The 20345-nt window shown below is 44.2% G+C and overlaps 1 protein-coding gene across 4 annotated transcripts in view; it reads right to left on the reverse strand.

The window, feature by feature from the left end:
* fgfrl1a (fibroblast growth factor receptor like 1a) overlaps positions 1-20345 on the reverse strand; it is a 161132-nt gene that overhangs the window by 80596 nt on the left and 60191 nt on the right. For all 4 annotated transcript variants that reach the window (XM_042343400.1, XM_042343404.1, XM_042343409.1 and 1 more), the window contains exon 3: positions 14050-14322. In XM_042343400.1, the coding sequence (XP_042199334.1) occupies positions 14050-14322 (273 nt within the window). The remainder of the gene's footprint in view (positions 1-14049; positions 14323-20345) is intronic.

The following is a 20345-nucleotide window of genomic DNA, read 5'->3' on the forward strand; positions in this document are numbered from 1 at the left end:
AGAACTGTTTGAAGGCTGAGACCATGAGAAATGTAAGGCCTCTTTCTCTTTTTCCCAATGTTTCTGATTTTTAACCTTACTAGTTCATCCATGCACTGATATTGTTGCTTTTGGTGTCTGACACATGGGGAAATCCATCACCATACTTACAAACCAGTTTCCAAACCAAATCATTTGAGAGTTTTCATCGTGCACAGTTTTCCAGTGTCAGGAATGGAATGCAAGCTCTCTCCCCGGAGTGATGCACCCTGCTTACTGAATCCCAGAGAGTGTTAAATGAAGATAGACAAGTTTTAGGGACCCTAGAGTGTGGCAAATGTTTAACAAGCTTTGCTGAACATTGACTGGCAAGCTTTGTCATTGCTTATCCATCTAGGACCACCCTATCCGTTTGGGCTTTAGCTTGCAGGGATAACAGAAGCAGTGTGACGAATAAATGAAATACATTGACAAGTAGGCCCTTATTTTTTTATTTATACAGGTGGTGGAGCAAAAAGCTACCAAGAATACTTCAAAAAGGACCTAAGACAAGTATCTTGGAATTTACAACAATTCAGGGTTATTAGATGATGGGGTAGATGTTTCAAAGGAAGGAACCTCCTGAGATGCTGAATAAGTAGATTCAGTGGATGAATGGTCCACTCTTGCCTGAAACTGTTACTAAGCTACAACTCCAGCCAAGACTGGATATTACAAGCCCAGGCAGACAAAACAAAGTCTCTCTTGTCAGAGATTGGTTTGAATGAGTTCCTCTACAGCCATGTAATTGAGGGTGAGTTAGGACCAGGGAAAATATTGTTATAATGTGAGTTTTATAGCAGTGAGTGAGACTGATGGTAATGAGGTTAGACTATTTACTGCCAGAAATAGTCCTCTCAAACAGAGGTTTCAGGAATTCTGTGGAGCTTATTATGGTCACCAGGTGCTACTTTGCTCTTATCAATTTGTAGAGCTGATGGCATTCTTTAAAAGCGAGATCAATACATAATAATAATTCTTACATTTGGTACAGCACCTTTCACATCAGGAGGACATCCCAAAGCCTTCACAGGATATACTGCAAAGTGCAATGACTGTGTGTTTTGTGGACAAACGCGGCAGGTAATTTGCGCACAGCACTGTCCCAAAGGCAGCTATGAAGTGAATGATCACTTTTATCCGGGGCATTGTTGGCCAGGACACCTGAAGGAACTCTCTTCTCTTTTGAAATAGTACCATGGGATCTTTAATGTACACCCGAGTCCTCTCGCTTGCGAGGTGAGTGCGCTAACCAATACGTTACAAGTCTTTCAACAACAATAAGAATGACAACGACAAATTGAATTTAGATAGTGCCTTTCACGTCAGCAGGACACTCCAAGGCACTGGGCGTTCCTACAACGCAAAATCGGGTAGCAATTGTGGAAAATGTTGGCTTTGATTTTGAAACCAGTGTGTATTTTTTCTGAGTTCAGCTCCGAAAAAGAAAACCAGCTTTCGAATCAAGACCAAAGTTAAGAATGTTTCCACGATCCTGCACCTCAGGAGTCCAAACCACAGAGAGGTAGACAGTCAACGGTCTCAGTTTCCGAACAATCTGGGGAAGCAATCAATCCCCCTCGTGTAGCGTTCAAAGTGTAACCATCACCACCACCTTTAACTGCTTTTCAAGGCTAATATTTGGGAAAGGGGAGCACATGCTTTTGATGAAACAGGAAAGATATTGTCACCGGGGCCAAAATCATCTTAGCTGTTTCCCTACTTTGGCAAGGAGCCACTGATGTCGTTCCCAGGCAGGAAAATGTACACGTCCTGCATCCATCTCACTTATCATCATCTGTGCTGGAGTATAAATCACATGGTAAGCCAACTGTGCCTGGGTTAAGCCATCAGCATCTTCGATATCATGCTCCCTCCACTCGTCAGGCTCCATGTCTCCCATCTGACCTGCCCTACCATCAGTGGCCGGGCTTTCAGCCTCTCTGCCCCCACACTCTGGAACTCCATCCCGCAGTCTCTTTACCTCGCTTCCTCCCTCGTCTCCTTCAAGGCCGGTCTCAAGACCCTTCTCTTTGACCGTTCCTTTGGTCGCCCTCCTACCTCTCTGCCTTCCCTCCCCACTACACCACCCCTCCCCCATGTGCGGGCCCTGACATCTAACTGTTCAGCACCTTGGGACGTCCTCCCAACATGAAAGGCGCTCTATAAATGCAATTTTGTTGTTGTTGTTTTTGTTGCAGATCCTACCCAATGAGGAATAGTATCAAGCCTCAGTGTCTGGAGACCTGTAGTGTATTGGTTAGAGCACTCGCCTCACAAGCCAGAGAACCTGGGTTCGATTCCCGGGTGAGGCAAAACCTTAGGCAAGTTTCTTTACTCTAAACGCCTGTTTTCCTATCAGTTAGTAGGAATCCAGTTATTAGTCAATTGGCGGATCGCTTCTAAGTTAATAATGCCTCAAAAAATATTGGGTCACTCAATCTACTGCTTTTTGTGGGACACTGCCATGCACAATTGGCTGCTGAGTTTCGCTCACAAAATACACAGTCAATCCACTTCACAGCATATTCCATGACAGAGATGCCTCAGCAATGTGATCAAATGCATGGATTATTATTATAATCTGCAAGCAGGGTGTCAACCTGACTCAGTCAGTGGCACTCTCGCCTCCAAGTCTCAAAGGATGTGGGTTCAAGCTCCTCATTGGGGCTTTGAGCTCATATAATTTGGGCTATGCTGGTGTTGCATTGCATTGTCAGAGGTGCCAACCTTCAGATGACGACATTAAACCGAAGCCCAGTCACCTGTTTAGGAACGCTAAAGAAGACATGGCACTAGTTAAGAAGGGAGTTTCTCCTGCTGTCCTGGCCAACTAATCCCCTCAGATAAAATCGGCCATCCACTTCATGGCTTTGGTGAGACAATGCTGCATGCAAATTGGCTGCTGTGTTCGCCTACAAATACACAGTTACTACACTTTACAGTGAAATCCTGTGAAGTACTTTTAGAGATCTTGACGACATGAGAAGGCGCTGTAGCAAATGCAAAGATTATTATTTGGGTGCCATTTGTGGTATTTCTTAAAATAACTCCTAACGTAAAATCCAAGTTGCACGGATGGAGACTCCTTCCAGTAAATCCCTTCTGTTTTCAAGCAGCCCCATGCTCTCTCCCCATCTCTCTTCAGTCATAAAACTACATCTGCATTAATAATCTGTTTTTGTAATTTACACAAACATGGGAGTCGTGCACTTGTCAAAGAAACTGGTTTATTGCTCAGGGATACTCAGCTCATCAGTGGCACAGTTGGAGTCCGTTCTGGCCTCAAAAGCCCTGAATCTGTAAATCACAGGGAACAAGCTTTTACAGTTAGGCTGTATTTCTTCTAAATTTATCAACCTTTTACTTCTGAAAATGCCAGATCTGTCTCCTGCTCCTATCAATGGCAAATGTCGAATGGATTCATGGGGAAAGAATTAATAACTCAGGCAAAAAAAAATCCTTATCTGCATCTGATAAAAAAGAAATAATCTTTTCGATGGGACTCTGGATCTGACTCGGAGCCATAATTGCAGATTTCAGACACAAACTGGATTGTATATCGGGTGATTTTCAAAGCATTTATCAAAAGCTTATGGTGGAAAGCATGATTATTTTTTTTAATGAGTGCAACAGCTCGTTCATTCAAAACAAACCCTGTTCAAAGCAAACTAGAAAGATACAGGCTTACAGCATAGACACGTCTATGTCTATGCTGAAAGAGTGATCTATTAAGTGCCATTTGCCTTTCAATACATTCCCCCCCCCAGTACAACAACAACAAATTACATTTGTACAGTGCTTTTCACGTCAGGAGGATGTCCCAAGGCGGATTTGGACCCGAGCAGGCTGTATATACCAAATAAATATACATATATACTTACCATATATATAATACCTCTGCAAATTACTCCTTTTTAATATATCTATCCAATTCCCTCTTGAAAAATAATATGGGTCCTGCCACCACCACAGCATCTGTGACTAATATGTTTTTTTTGTCCTTAATTCTTTCTCCTCTTCTCTGCCAATGGTACTGGCTCACGCTGAGGCTATGGTTCAGTGCCACTGGCAGCAATCTGGCACTTGGCTCATATGGTCACTCTTCATCTGAGAACCAAAGATAGTGAGTGTTTGAGGCTGTTTGATGGCATCGCAGACAAGAACGATCCAATCTGCTACTTGGCATCCAAACACACACGCTCTTTCTAACACAATGGAAAGCGGGCATGTTTGATTCTTTTGCCTCATGGCTGTTTGTGGGACATTCCTGTATGCAATCTGGCTGCAGTGTTCTCCGCAAAATTACACGCTCGCCAAATTTAAGAAATGAGCTTTATGACAATGATATTCCTTGCATTGATGCAGCACATTATCGCGTCGTCGGACATCACAAAGCATTTCATAGGATTTTATTGTTACGTGTAGTGACTGTGTATTTTGCAGGCTAATGCGGCAGCCAGTTTGCCAAAACGACGTCCCACAAACAGTCATTTAATGAATGACCACATTTTTTCAGGGGGGATTGTCGGGCAGGACACTGGGAGAAACTCTCATCTCTTTTCAAATAGCACCACGGGATCCTTAACATCTATATGAAAAGGCAGATGAGACTTCGGTTTAACATCTCATCCAAAGGACAGCACCTCCGACAATGGTAGTGTCAGCATAGACGAGCTCAAAATCTTGATGTGTCTTTGAAGCACTTAATAATATAATATAGTAATAATTATACTATTATTATGATACATACTTACTTACGTATTACTACGTACTTACTTACTTACTTATTACTACGTACTTACGTACTTACTTACGTACTTACTTACGTACTTACTTACGTACTTACTTAAAGGTTTAGTGAAGTTATAGGAGCCTCAGAAACTGCAAGAATTATTATTCTTAAACAGGACTCAAAACTGCGAGGTCACAGTTTAAACATGTGAGAGAATCTGTACCTGGAATCCAGAGCTCAGCTGATATCTGTATAAGGACAGCTCTGGTATTTGTGTATAACTAAAGATAGAGTCAATAGATAAAAGGGGGTAGGGAGTGCAGCCCGCCAGCATTCTTCACCAGACAGCTTTTAATGGGTGCATGAAGCAAGGCTAGATGCTGGTGGGACAGGCAGCTGTCAGTGAAGATCAAAGAGGGGTAAGAAACTCCAGCAAACAAGGGGATGGGAGAGGCGCCATTTCACTTTTGTGTAAGATTCCTGGGATTTCTCCAGTCAGACACGGGCGGAATTACTGGTGGTGGGGGTAGTGGGTGGGGCGGGGTGGTGGGGGGTGGGCATGGGGGCAGGAGCTCATCAAGGCTTGGAGTTTCAAAGTAGACATGATTCTAATAATCCTTGCATTTGATATAGCGCTTTTCAAGTCTTCTAGATGTCTCAAAGCCCTTCACAGAATAGACTGTAAAGTGAATTGACTGTATATTTGTGGGTGAAACACGGCAGCCAATTGCGCACAGCAGTGTCCCACAACAGTCGTGGTTTGAAATGACCAATTTATTATTGTTCTTTTTTCTTGAGGGAATATTATCAGGCGTGTGGAGTGAGGAAACTTGCCCAAGGTTTTGACCTGCCGGGAATCAAACCCAGGTCTCTCGCTTGCGAGGCAAGTGCTCTAACCACTGAGCTACAGTACTCCATATTAGAATTAGAACCAAACAGTGGAAGCATAGACAAATAGGCCAGCACTGCCTGGGCAGCATATTGGGGGTTGGAAAAGGGCTCCTCAGTAAGGTGGTGGACTGGCTGGCAGCTCTCTGCAACGTAAACTGTCTCACACAAATATGTCAGATCAACTTGCGAAACCTCAATTCCAACATGAGTTTGAGGTGTGTTTTCAACCACCCCCACCCTACAAAAAGTGCCAGTGGGAATGTCTCATTGCATTGAGTTGCAAGCAGTAAACAATGAGCTGGGTCATTTGACTATCGCAGTTCCTGGAATCCGAGGTCTGAGATTCCACCTTGTCCAAGCCAGCAAAGCCCCAAAAATAATAATAATCCATGTCTGTTTGTGGGACACTGCTGTGCGCAATTGACTGCTGCATTTCGCTCACAAAATATACAGTCAATTCACTTTACAGTAAATCCTGTGAAGCGATTTGAGACATCCTAACATGAAAGGCACTGTATCAATTTGCAAGAATTATTCTTATTCTTATATGCCAAAGTATACATGTATGTATGTAATTATATATATGGTTAAGTATGGATTCATTTATTAACACTCCTCTGTTTCCTTCTCTCTCATTTCACTATCCTAACTGTTTCTAACCAAGAACCTCAGAAATGTGGAACTTGTCAACAAATTCCCCCAAAATAAAATTGGTCTCCATGGCTGTTTGTGGGACACTGCTGAGCTCATATTGGCCGGCCACTAAATATACAGTCAATCTACTTTACAGTGTATCCTATGAAATGCTTTGAGATATCTCGATGATGAGATAAGGCGCTATATAAAATGTAATGTTTATTATTATTATTATTATAACTTCCTATCACCCTCGGTCTTTCCTTTCTCCTACTATCTACGAGATTTTAAAAATCCATAAATGGCATCACCTAACCGCCACTTCTTCATTTATCTTGTCACCACTCCTACTATTTACAACCTCGCTAGTGTCCTCCACGAGACTTCAGTCTAGGTTTTCCTAATTCAAACAAAATATCTGTGCAGTTTGCACATTCCTTTGTTTGGAGTGTAAGGATTAGTTTTCTGCAGCTCTGCACCTGTCACATCAATGTTCACTGTGAGGTTTCGCCTCTGATCCCACCACATTCCCGTTAGTCCTCAATACCAACAAGTTCCTCGCCTCTGCAGCTAACTGTGTGTTAAGTGCTTTGAGGGGACAATAACAACAATTTACATTTATATAGTGACTTTCACATGGGTGGGCGTCTTGGACTCATACAATATTTTGAAATAGGATTGAAAAAGTAAATCCAATAGTTTAGGATGCACCAAGACAGTAGAATAAGATGACATTGTATTCCTGTAGCATATTGATTAGAGCACTTGCCTCGCAAGCGAGAGGACCTGGGTTTGATTCCCGGGCAGAGTGAAATGTTAGGCAAGTTTCCTTACTACACACGCCTCTGTTTACCTAACAGTAAGTAGGTAGTTGTTAGTCGATTGACGGATCACTTTTTGTCGGTAGTAATCTGTTCCCAAAAAATTATAATAATTTGGTCACTCAATCCACAACTGTTTGTGGAACACTGTTGTGTGCAATTGGCTGCCACATTTTGCCCACAAAGTATACAGTCAATTGACTTTAGATATATTCTGTGAGCACTTTGAGACTCTCAAAGACGTGATAAGGCGCTATATCAAATGCAAGGATTATTATTATTATTATTATAGGTTTACAAAGCACAGTTTCAGGATGGATATCAGAAAGCATTTCTTTACTCAGACGTTAATTAATGACTAGTTGTCAGGAGGGGTGGTTGAGGCTGGGAAGCTGGGACTCATTTAAGAAACAGCTTAATGGTGTGATGGGAAGAGGTTAGGGTAGGTGGCCATGTGTTCCAGAGGGATGAGATCAGATGGGCGGAAGGGTCTTTTTTATTCAAACCAATCTTGTGATCTTGTGAATTGTCCTCTGATGTGAAAATGAACTGCAAGTTATTATTATTCAGCCCCAACAAAAATAATATTTTTTCTAAGAAGGAAGATGACCAAAGGTGGGCACAGCCTTATTGTGTGCAGTATGGGGGTGAAACACAGATTGTGGAGCATCTTCTTATGGTTTGTGGTGGTCCCAGAATCACAGGGAATAACAATGCAACACTGAAGAACAGATTTGATGTGATCATATCAAACCTATTGCAAAATGTCCCAAATTTCACCCCGTACAATCAGTTGCACCAAAGAAAGAAGGAATTTGGCCCATTGAAGAGCTTTGAGACGTCTCAACGTTGTAAAGTGCTATATCAAATGGAAGGATTATTATTATTAGACATAATAATGGTGGTGAGAATGTGTAACTCTGTCAGAAGCTGTCGTTGAACCAAAAAGCATTGTGTATTTTAGAAGAAACTCAATGCATATATGAGGGGGAAGGGAATACAAGAGTATGGGAAAGGGGAACAGGAGGGGGTTGGGGGCTGTGGGGCTCAAATGGAGTCGAAACACCGCCATGGACTAGTTGAACCAAATGGCCTGTTTCCAGGTGGTGTAACATTATGTGATGGGTGATTCAATTCAGCCACAACCCCAATCCCCTCACACTGCACATTCTCTAGTCCGTGCTCAGACTGGCCGCCTGCGTGAGACTCAATGAACCAGTAGATCATATGGACAACAGGCAGAAGCAGAGACGAGGCTGCAGACAAATTTTGTTAGTGCACTAAATCAAGTCGCTGAATCACATAGATCAAAAACAAGAGAGAGGGGGAGAGGGTGGGAGATGGTGGGAGAGAATTGCAATGCTGACAGTTTGCACGGCTTGGGTTCTAAATCAATCAGTTAAATGGACGAGCTCACACTTTGATATTCACATGGATGTACAAGCTGCCTTCTGCTCCTGAGCATCTGTAAAAGATTGGGGAATTAAGCGCATCCATATGTCTCGCATGCCACAAATTGGCACCAGCCAACAAGTCAGCTTGTGGAGCATCTGTTGACTGATCAGGTATGTGTGGGGAGAAAGAAAGCGAAAGAGAGGGGGGAAAAAAAAACACATTTTGTGCACTTACATCAATCAAATACCTTTTTTTTCCCAATTTTCACGAAATTGTCAACAGGTGCAATTGCCTTCTGAACTCTGCTACTCTTACACAATTTTGATAAATTTGAGGGAATACAGAGGGCCTGGGACCCGATGTAAGACCATAATCTAGTTTGTAGGTTCATGTGGTTTCACAAAGAGTGTTATACCTGTCCGCTCCCTCCGCTCAGCAGGCTCCAGCCTGCTCCACATCTCCCGTCCAGCTGGCCCTAACGTTGGTGGTCGGACCTTCAGTCTCTCTGCTCCCAACCTTTGGAACTCCATCCCACAGTCTCTTTGCCTCATTCCTCCTTCAAGGTCCGCCTGAAGACCCTGGGGGATCCTCTTCGATCGCGCTTTCGAACACCTTCCTATCCCCACCCTCCCTCACCTCCACCCCTCCTGATCCCAACCCCATACTCCAAATCCCTGACTAGCGCCTTGGTGTGAAATGGTGTGAAATTTCCCGATGTGAAAGGCGCTATATAAATGTAATTTGTAGTTGTTGTTGTTATTACCATTAACTGAACCCCAATCTCAAAATCACTGCCACAGGTTAGTTACCGGGCTGAAAGATCTATTCTGCCCCTTATGGAGAGCTATCTCTATCTTCAGTCTTTTGCTTTTGGGGTTGAGCATCCTATTGGACACTAGTAACTGAGAAGCTTCATAATAACAATAATAATAATCCGTGCCTGTGATATAATGCCTTTAATATTGGGACAATGTCTCAAAGCGCTTCACGCAATTTTACTGTAAAGTGTAGTGACTGTGTATTTTTTGTAAACAAACAAGGCAGCCAATTTGTACATGGCAATGTTCCACAAACAGTCATGAACTGAATAACCAATTTTATCTGGGGGATTGTTGGGCAGAAATCTGCTTTGCTTTCCAAATATTGCCATCAGGATCTTTAATGTCCATCTGAACAGGCAAACAGGACCTCAATTTTATGTCTCACACAAAGAACAGCATCTCCAACAATGCATTGGAGTGTCAGTCTACTAGATTATGTGAGTTCCAAGTCCCGCTGCGGGGCTTGAATCCGCAACCTTCAGAGGCTACTAACAGCCAGGCTGACGCAATTTGAGATTAGTCACTGGGGGATGTGATAACTGCAGTTCCAAGCTATCAAATCCTATCAAGTCAGTTATCTCTGTTAAATCTGGCTGGGCCATAACTAAACACTATCAATGTCTGTCTAAACTCCATACACACTGCCACTCTCAGTCTAAACTCCACACACACACACACTGCCACTCTCAGTCTAAACTCCACACACACACACACTGCCACTCTCAGTCTAAACTCCACACATACACACACTGCCACTCTCAGTCTAAGCTCCACACACACACACTACCACTCTCAGTCTAAACTCCACGCACACACCCTGCCACTCTCAGTCTAAATCCTGTGAAGCACATCTAGACAATGTGTTAAGGCACTAATATCAAATGCAAGGATTATTGTTAATAAACTGTACCCACACACTGCCACTCAGTCTTATTTTATCCAAATGGCATTATCAAGTGGTTCATATAATAATAATCCTTGCATTTGATTTAGCACCTTATCTCATTGTTGAGATGTCTCAAAGCATGTCACAGGATATACTGTAAAGTGAATTGACAAGGTTTCCAGGCAGGGCAAAACCTTGGGCAAGTTTCCTTAATCCACACGCCTAATATTAATCCCTCCAAAACAAAGCAATAATAAATTGGTCATTTTCCATCTACGACTATTTGTGGGACATTGCTGTGCGCAATTGGCTGCCGTGTTCGCCCACAAATATAGTCAATTCACTTTACAGTGTGTTCTGTGAAGCGCTTTGGGACGTCCTCCTGACGTGAAAAGCGCTATATCAAATGCAAGGATTATTATTAGTGTATATTGTGATGTATTGTAAATTACATCAATGTAAAATTAAAACAATATAAGAGTCGTATATATAAATTTCAGCCTGCCAATTATAGGAATGCATAAAAAGTCAACTGTATTGTAACACATGACACCTTCATTCAAACCAGACCAGCACAGAGCAACCAAGTGAGAAAGAGTTTACTAGCAGCACAGACTCAATGCCACTGTTCGTATTGGCAAAGTGCCAGCCTAGCTCAGCTGGTAGCATCCTTGCCTCTGAGTCAGAAGGTTGTGGGTTCTGAATCATGTTGGAACTTTAAGCTCACAGTCTAGGCTGACATTGCAGTGCAGTGCCTGGGAGGGGGAGTTGCAATGTTGGAGATACTATTTTTCAAATGAGATATTAAACCAAGGTCCCATTCAGGTATGCATTAAAGATCTCAGAGCACTTCTTGTAATAATATTAATAATACATTTGATATTAGCACTTTCACATCTGAACGACTCAAAGCGCTTAATAATAATCCTTGCATTTGATATAGCACCTTATCCCATTGTTGAGACGCCTCAAAGCGCTTCACAGAATATACTGTAAAGTGAATTGACTATATTTTGTGGGCGAAATGTGGCAGTCAATTATGCACAGCAGTGTTCCACAAATATTTGTGAATTGAGGGACCAAATTATTTTTTGAGGGATTATTACCGCCAATAATCGATCTGCCAAAAGCCATCCACCAATTGACAAACAACTGGGTGCCTATTTACTTCTAGGTGAACAGAGACATGTGGAGGTAGGAAGGACTCCACTTTCTCCAACCACTTAATCAATAAGACTAAAGCATCCTTTGTGTAAGCCACCCCTCGGAGATAAGTCACACATTAGAGCTGAGCTCTCTGGAGCTTTCCCTGCTAAGTGTTTTCTGGAAGACACAATGTGATATTGGTTCGCCAGGCCTGGCTGTCTCAGCCTAGAGTAATGTCCTCCGTCTTGTGGAGCTAATTTTATTTATTGCTGGATAATTGGGGGCAAATCCTTCTGGGTCAGAGTTGCTTTCAAAGAATATTTATAAAACTGCAGCCCATTCCCTGGAGAATAGGAAACCACAGAGGGCATGACCTCTGACCTGTAAAAACATGGTGGTCCTCACATACCACTTAACATCCTCTGGTAAACTCTATTAATTCTTCATTTTACACCTGCCCAATTCAACCCAGTGTGGAAACAAGGCAGAAACAACTGTTTGTGGGACAATGTTGTGCCACAATGTTGTGCACAATTGGCTGCTGCATATCGCCAGAATATTCTGTGAAGTGCTTTGAGACGTCTCAACCACATGATGAGGTGCGATATCAATTGCAAGATTATTAATAAATGTTCCAGAGAATGTCACAAGGACTGTAAGCTTTGTCAGCCTGGCTCAGTCGGTAGCACTCTCGCCTCTTAAGAGTCAGAAGGTTGTGGGTTAAAGGTCCACGCTGGGGACGTTGAGCTCACAGTCCTGACTGACACTCCACTAGAGGAAGGCTGTATTGCTGGAGTTGCCATTTAACTGAGGACTCATCTGCCACATATTGTCCCCTTCCCTCCACAAACTGCAGATTATTCAATACTCTGCAGCTTGTGCCCTTTCCCACACCAAGCTCCGGGAGTCTAGCACCCCACCCTCACCTGGCTTCACTGGTTCCCCATTCCCCAGAGTATTGAGTTTAAGATCCATGTCTTCACTTTCAATGGCTCCATATTCTTGCTCCTCCCTACCTCTGCAACATACTAACCCCACAACAACCTTCCCACTCCCTCCACTCAGCAGGCACTGGCCTGCTCCATGTCCCCCATCCTGCCTGCCCCACCTTCGGCAAACAGGCCTTTAGCCTTTCTACTACCACCCCTTGGAACTCCATCCCAGAGTCTCTTTGCCTCGCCCCCCAGTCCTGCCTCCTTCAAGCCCCGTCTCAAGACTTCCCTCTTTGACAGCTCCTTTGGCCGCCCTCCCACCGCCATCTCCTTTGGCCTCCACCCCTTTTGATTCCAATCCCCAGCTCGGCTACAAACCCTTTACTGGCCAGCCCATTGGAACATCCTCCCGACATAAAAGATGCTATATAAATGTAATTTTTGTTGTTGTTGTTGTATCAGCCCCACCATTGGCAGCTCGATTCCTCCACTCATTGAAGGCCTGTCTCAAGACGAACCTCTTTGCTTCAGTATCTTTACCCTTTCCACCCTCTTCGGTTCCCATGCTCAGTCAGCATTGACAAGTGCTTTAGACATTCTCCCTGGCGTGAAATGTGCTCCACAAACGTAAATTGTGCTATATTTCAGGCGTATCAGACATCCAGCTGACCAAAAAAAACGTGAGGATTCTTCCCCAAAGACAAGAAACCTTCAAGAAATTTAAGATTTAAAAAAAAGAATGGATTTCTAAACCTAGGCTTCTCTATTTGATGGAGCTCATTCCACTCTTTAGAACATAAGAAAATAAGAATAGCTAGATGAAAGAAGACTAAGGTCCATCCAGTTCGCCCTCCACCATCCTGGTAGTCATATGCACATATCATGTCCCAAACTATATATTGTATCCAAAGATATTATTTCCTAAAAGAAATATATCTAATTTGCTTTTCAAAAGAATCAACACTTTCTGCTTCCACTGTATCTCCTTAAGGAGGCTGTTCCATACATTTGCTGCTCGCTCACTGAAATAGTGTTTCCGTGATTTGTTATGAATTTACCCCCCTTCAATCGCAGACCATTACTTTCCTACAATAGACAAAACTGGCAACTCAGTGATGGACCTCAGCATTACAGCCATCTGTGGAGGTACGCAGATGTGAAAAAATTCAACCAGGTTTATTGGAGCACAGAGGATGAGGCCACAAAATTCCACCTGTTCTCAGCTCAAAAACCATTGCCTTATAGTTTAAGATTTTGGAAAGATAAGATTTTTAAATACGGAAAACAGTTTTGAATCCATTTCCCTCCCTTATCATCAGACGAGCTTTCGGACATTCTTCCCCCGCTCTAGGGAACTGAATCCCTGGGGCCCCTCTACCTTTCCCTCTCAACCCTCCCCCTCCCTCCCCCTCCTCCGCTTTTAAAGCCTGGTTTAAGACTTCTTTGACCGGGCTTCCAGTCATCCTTGAGAAACAGCTTGTTACTCCAAAGAAATGTAGGAAAGTAGGCACAGGAGGAGGCCATCTTGGCAGATCTTTTAATCCCAATTCCCCACACTCTTTGCACCACATCACTCAAAACCTCCACCATCCAAGTATCCATCCACCTCTCTGTTGAACATCTGGTGTAAAGTTTGTGCTAATTAACATAAGGAACACGTTACGGAACACTGCAAACATTAGTCCAATAGGGTGAAGCCTAAGGCCATGAGGCAGATGGAGCTGAACAAGGGGAGAAGGGACAGTTTGCCGGCTGGCTGTTAACTTACTGATCACGATGAGGGTATAGTTGAGGTTAATGCTGCCGAAGCCATTGGTGGCCTTGCAGATGTATGTGCCGGCATCCTCGGCCTCCACCTCCTTGATCTTCAGACCTTGGCGTCGGACCCGGAATCGTGTCCATCCGCTGTGGATGGTGCGGCCGTCTTTGGTCCACATGGTCAGCGGGGGAGGGTCGCCCTCCACTAGGCATGGCAACTTGATCGTTCGGCCCAACCTGACCGTCTGTCTGCTCAGAACCTTCTCCGATATTTGCGGCGGACCTGAGGAACAAGAGGCTCAGAAGTTGAGGTGACTGACAAAATAAAGAGTCCTTCAGATGAGACATTAAACCAAAGCCTGTCTGTCTGCTCAGGAGGAAGTTAAAGATCCCATGGCACTATTCAAAAGGAGAAGGGAGTCTCTCCCATTCTCCTGGTCAACAATCCCCCAAACAAAATTGGTCACTGCATGGCTGTTTAGTGGATATTGCTATGGGCAAACTGCCTATCACATCTTGCCCACAAATTATACAGTCAATCCACTGCAAATTATATCCTGTGAAGCGCTTTGAAACATCTCAACAATAAGGCACTATATCAATTATAATTATTATTATAAAGAGTCCTTGTCTCCTCACAAGATTGGTTAAGGTGAAGACGTCCCTTTGGCCTATCTATATCATCCTTCCAGAACACCCACCCTATAGTCCCTCCATCACAGCATCAAGTTGCTTTAAAATCAGTCCAGTGTCCTGGCATCAACCGCCCTTCCTGACAAACTATCTCCGTCGTTGACATGTGTCCTCGTGTTCTACTGCTTGCTGCATTCTTCCAGAGTCAATGCATTTTGCAATATATTCTGTGAAGCACTTTGAGACATCTCAACGATGTGATAAGGCATTATATCAAATGCAGGGATTATTATTTTTATCTTCAAGTATTGATCTGGGTTTCCTTTTTCAATCCCATTTAAAATGTTGTACACCTTTATGAGGTCCCCTTGGAGTCATCTTCATTTAAGACTGAAGAGCCTGAGCTTGTGTCGATGGCTTAGTGGCTAAACAGCACAGCTACCAAAGCAACAGGAGGTCACGCGGATGGTAGGTTTGAATCCTGGTTTGTGCTGATCTCAGTTGAGGTTTCAGTTGGGGGGTGAGATACAGGACTTATATTTTTATATAGTTCAGTCTGGGGATAGGAGCAAATTTTTCCAAATTGTTGGCCCAGTAGTAGCACTCTCACTTCTTTGTCAGAATGTTGTGAGTTCAAATCCCATGTCGGGACTTGAACTCACATAGCCTAAACTGACAATCCAATGCAGTGCTGGGGGTTGGAGGTGCCAACAAACTTAGTTTGCAAGATCGTTCATTTTAAGAACGGCATCAAAAAAAGGAAGATGCAAACAGCTTCCAAATTAAAGATTTAACATTTTTTTAAAATTTCAGAAGAAGAAAAAAAGCAAGGTCTCGTGGGTAAAAGTGGGTGGAATTTCAGGCTTACGAATGGCAGAATTGAAGTCCTGCTGGTGTGTGTTTGGCAAAAGAAACCCGTTCTGAGCTGCATCTGGGAGTGTGACCACATCTAGAGACCAACCTGGTGGATTTGTTTGACAATCCTTTCTCAACTAGCGAACCAGATGAAAAGACATGGCCGCATAGGCATAGTAATTACCTCTCTGCAGTTTGACTGATGCAAGCCATCTGGGCCAACGTTCTGCATTCTGTGGATAACCACTGCCCTTATAATGAGCTCTCCCCATCACTATCTCCTCTCCTCCTCCCCCCATCCCAGCCCACACACCATTTCCTCTTAATTGCTTTTGATGTCCTTCACATTGGGAAGACATCTCAAAACACTTAAGAATAAGAATAAGAATAGTGGTAATCCTTGCATGTGATATAGTGCCTGCCTTATTATGTCATTGAGACGTCTAAAGCGCATAATATATTGTAAAATATTCACATAATATATTGTAAAATGCATTGACTGTTGTTAGTTGATTGGGGAATCATTTCTGAGCATAATAATCCCTCAAAAAAAATTTGGTCACTCAATCCACGATTGTTTGTGGGACACTACTGTGCACAATTGGTTACCGTGTTTCGCCCACAAAATAAACAATAAATCTACTTTACAATATATTCTGTGAAGCGCATTGAGAAGTCTCAACGACATGATAAGGCACTGTATCAAATGAAAGACTCACTATTATTATCACGTCACCATTAACTTCTCACAGAATCTTGTTTTGAAGTGTAGTGACTGTATTTGCAGGGGAATTAGGAGGATGGCAAGATGAGGCAGAGAAGAAGGAGGGAGGGTCCAAGGAAGTGAGGCAGTGAAACAACAAGGGAGCAAAGGAGTGAGGGAGCAGAGCTTGAGGATGAGGGGTTGGGTCCCCTCCTGTTGTTGACCAAAGCCTTTCCTCACAGGCTGTCCATGGAGCATTGAGGACTATTATCTACAAAGAAAGACTATCCAGGCATTTGTCGAGTGAAAGTAGCAGAGATTTTTTTTAAGGGTTTATTACTCTGGAAAGACCATTCGACAATCGACTAACAAGTCGATTCCTACTTAGTGCCAGGTAAACATAGGTGTAAACAGAGTCTCTCCTTCAAGGCCTGTCTCAAGACCCACCTCTTCGTCCACGTCTTCGGCCACCCTCCTACCCTACTTGCCCTGCACCCCACCTGATCCCAATCACCTGCTTGGGTCCAAATCCCTGAGTGTCCAGCACCTTGGGACGTCTACCCTATGTGAAAAAGCCCTACACAAATGTAATTTGTTGTTGTTGTAGTATATGTGGTGAAGGAGGGGGAGGGGACAGAGAGAGTGAGGGAGAAAACAACTATCAGTGAAAAGGGAAGCCGATACAAAATTGAAGGCAGTGGAGACCGAGGAAAAACAATCACTTGATACTTTATTTGGTCAGCCAGGTGTCTGACACCCACAGAAGCCCATCACCATGCTTAAGAGCAACCAAAGCAAATTGAGAGTTTCCTGCATGGAGTGCATGTTCGTTGCTTGTTCCCTGCATATTCCTACACATGCAGGGAACATGTACTAGCTAAACATAGATGTGTGTTGGGGTACTGCTGATGGCTAATCAGCTAAAACTGCACAGCTCTGGCTGGAGATAAAATCGTAAAAGCCGAAATGCAAATCTTGTATAATCTGCCTTTCTTTCCTACATCCGAACTGGTTTTAATTGGTCACGTAAGGGGGGGAAGACTGCTCTTACTGTTAACATAGTGCAAGGGAAATTTCACTTAACCACATACATATGGCCAACACACCACAAGAGACGCCAGTCCTCGGAGACCAATTGCACTAACATTGTTTAAAGTGAACTTTATTATCACATTAAAAACACATCTGAGAAGAGCAAATTCCTACCAAGGTCAAAGTGTGTGGACCTTTTTTTTAAGGGGTGACAGTGGGTGGCGGGAGTGGGTTCTGAGGTTAGAGGGGTTTGTTGTCATTTCTTGTGTCTCAATGACTGCTTTATTTGTGTTTGTTAAGAGTAAATTTTCCCCTTTACTTCCGCTTCCTACCCTTATCCTTATTGTGAAGTCCTGTAGTGTAGTTGTTAGAGCACTCGCCTCACAAGCGAGAGGACATGGGTTCAATTCCCGGGCAGGGCAAAACCTTAGGCAAGTTTCTTTACTCCACACGCCTCTGTTTATCTAGCAGTAAGCAGGAACCCGGCTGTTAGTCGATTCGTGGATCACTTTAATAATAGTAATAATAGTAATAGTATTTAGTAATAATGCTTCCTACAAAAAATATATTAAATTTGGTCACTCAATCCACAACTGTTTGTGGGACACTTCTGTGTGTAAATGACTGCTGAGTTTCACCCACAAAATATAAAGTCAATTCACGTTACAGCATATTCTGTGAAGCGTTTTGAGACGTCTCAAAGACCTGATAGGCGCTATATCAAATGCAAGAATTATTATTATCATATATAAACATTTTAGACAGACATTCAGGGAGGACGCTAGCAGCTCAGGTCATCAGCCTCAACCCTTGGATAGGGGGTGGTGGGTGGTTGAGAGTTCAGTACAAGAACTCTGAATTACCCTGACTGACAGGTGGGAGCAGGCGATCTGGGCTTACTGCACCAAAAACGCCATCACACTTTACCCCAAAGCTTTACGCTAAACTTTGGCTACTATGTCTTGTACCCACTACCCACTTTGGAACCCAATTGCAATGTGAGCTTTCTTTGCCCACCTTCAAAACCCTCTTAAAAATCTCTCTCTGACCAACTAGAATAACTCTGATAGCACCCTTCACACAGCATAGCATTAGACACAGAGTGAGGGAGAGAGGGGTGGGAAAGGGCACCATAAGCATGGTTGAAGGAGGGCGGAGGATCAAGCGTGGTCTGCATTTACCAGACCAGTCTCCTCCACAGCACCCACTCCACCACACTCGACGTCCTTGCCCCACTCACTTCCCGAACTGCCTCCTATTCCTGATCCTCACCCTGGTTCACCAGCCACCTCCACTCAAGGGCCATGTCGGGCTGCTGAACACATTTGGCTCAAATCCGGCCTAACTGCCCACCGCTACATCTGGCTGGACCTCATCAAGAACTACCGTTCTGCTCTCACCTCAGCCAAATCATCCTTCTATTCCAGGTTAATCCTGGAGGTGAAGGACAACCCCAGACTCCTGTTCTCAAACACCAACCGGCTCCTTCGCCCTCACCACCATGCCTCACAGATTCTTTCCTCCGACTCCCACTGCGAGGAAATGCTGGACTTCCTCGAGTCCAAAATCGAGGGAATCCACTCAGCTGCCACTGCCCTCCCAACTTCCACCCCCACACTCCGACCACTACCCATCCCTCCTTCCACACCTTTGAACCTGTCACCCCCTCCTCTGTCATCACCACCACATCCTACATGAAGTTCACCACTTGCTCCTGGACCCCCATCCGACCCCTCTCCTTAAATCCCAGTTCCACCTCCTTACCCCACTACTCGCCAACATCATCAACCTCTCCCTGTCATCTAGCAGTGTTCCTACCCCCCTCAAAACAGCCACTATCCCCCCCACCTTGAAGAAACCTTCCCTTGAACCATCACAGCTATCCAGTTACCGGCCCATCTTCACAACTCAGGCACTGGCAGCATCAGCATCCATGACTGCACACTCAACCTCACTAAGTCAGTCAGGAACCAGGGTGTCTTGTTACTGCCTCACTGCCTCACCCCTCAGGCTGCCAAAACTCTCACATGCATTTTTCACCTCAAGGCTTGATTACGAGAACTCCCTCCTCATCGGCCTTCCCAACTCTTCCCTTCACAAGCTGCTGATCATCCAAAACTCTGCAGCTCGTGTGCTCTCACGCACCAGACTCCGTGACCGCATCACTCCCACCCTCGCCCGACTTCACTGGCTCCCCATCCCTCAGAGGATCGAATTCAAGATCCTCGTCCTCGCTTTCAAGGCCATCCATGGCCTTGCCCCCTCCTACCTCTCAGACTTGCTGACTCCCTACGAGCCTGCCCACTCCCTCCATTCAGTGGGCTCCGGCCTGCTCCATGTCTCCCGCCCGACCTGTCCTACCATCGGTGGCCAAGCTTTCAGCCTCTCTGCCCCCACACTCTGGAACTCCATCCCACGGTCCCTTCGCCTCACTTTCTCCCTTGCCTCCTTCAAGGCCGATCTCAAGACCCTCCTCTTCGATCATGCCTTTGGTCGCCCCCCCCACCTCTCTGACTTCCCTCACCCCTACAGCACCCCTTCCCCATGCTCAGGTCCCAACACCTGACTGTCCAGCGTCTTGGGACGTCCTCCCGAAGTGAAAGGAACTCTATAAATGTAATTTTGTTGTTGTTGAAGAGTTAAGTCTTAAGGAAGAATTTAAAGATAAAGAGAGTGAGGGATTGTGAGGCATAGGGTAAAGAGAGGCAGTTCCAGAGGTTTAGGTTATAAACAAAATAAAAAAGGGAAAAAAAGAATTTAAGAATGGAGTTCCATAGCGTAATCGTTAAGGTGCTTGCCTCGCAAGCGATAGGACCCTGTTCGTTTCCCTGGTGGGGCAAGACCTTAGATAAGTTTCCTCACTCCACATGTCTCCGTTTACCTAGCAGTAAGTAGGAACCCAGTTGTTAGTAGATTGGAGGATCGCTCTCCGAGGGTAATAATCCCTCAAAAAAAATACAGGCTAAATCCACTTCACAATATATTCTGTAAAGCTTTGAGACATCTGAACGACGTGATAAGACATCAAATGCAAGAATTATTATTATAAGTTTAACGTAAAGTGTAGGCAAGTGATTGAGAGG

The sequence above is a fragment of the Callorhinchus milii genome, unplaced genomic scaffold, assembly GCF_018977255.1.
Source record: "Callorhinchus milii isolate IMCB2004 unplaced genomic scaffold, IMCB_Cmil_1.0 Scaffold1, whole genome shotgun sequence".
Classification (NCBI taxonomy): domain Eukaryota; kingdom Metazoa; phylum Chordata; class Chondrichthyes; order Chimaeriformes; family Callorhinchidae; genus Callorhinchus; species Callorhinchus milii.